The sequence below is a fragment of the Camelina sativa genome, unplaced genomic scaffold (genome assembly GCF_000633955.1).
Source record: "Camelina sativa cultivar DH55 unplaced genomic scaffold, Cs unpScaffold28725, whole genome shotgun sequence".
Lineage (NCBI taxonomy): Eukaryota > Viridiplantae > Streptophyta > Magnoliopsida > Brassicales > Brassicaceae > Camelina > Camelina sativa.
Genome location: NW_010949685.1, coordinates 1 through 234, shown reverse-complemented (window position 1 = coordinate 234; position 234 = coordinate 1). Strand labels below are relative to the sequence as shown.

At 43.6% G+C, this 234-nt stretch overlaps 1 protein-coding gene across 1 annotated transcript; it reads left to right on the top strand.

Moving 5' to 3' along the window:
* Positions 1-6: 6 nt before the first annotated feature.
* LOC104775687 (protein RADIALIS-like 3) lies at positions 7-229 on the top strand (the record flags this gene model as incomplete). Its single annotated transcript, XM_010499629.1, has 1 exon — positions 7-229. A coding segment is annotated over exon 1 (177 nt), but the record flags the coding sequence as incomplete, so codon positions are not given.
* Between the last annotated feature and the right edge of the window lie 5 nt (positions 230-234).

Below are 234 nucleotides of genomic sequence, written 5' to 3'. Positions count from 1 at the left end.
ACAACAACCAACCTTATTCTCAATTCCTCATTTTTGATCCACATTTTCACTAATGGCTTCCAATTCAATCAGCACTTCCCGAAGCTCTAACTCTTCATGGACACCTAAACAGGACAAGCAATTCGAAATGGCGTTGGCTACATATGACCAAGACACTCCTGACCGCTGGCAAAACGTTGCAAGAGCAGTTGGTGGAAAATCAGCTGAGGAGGTAAAGCGACATTACGAATTGCT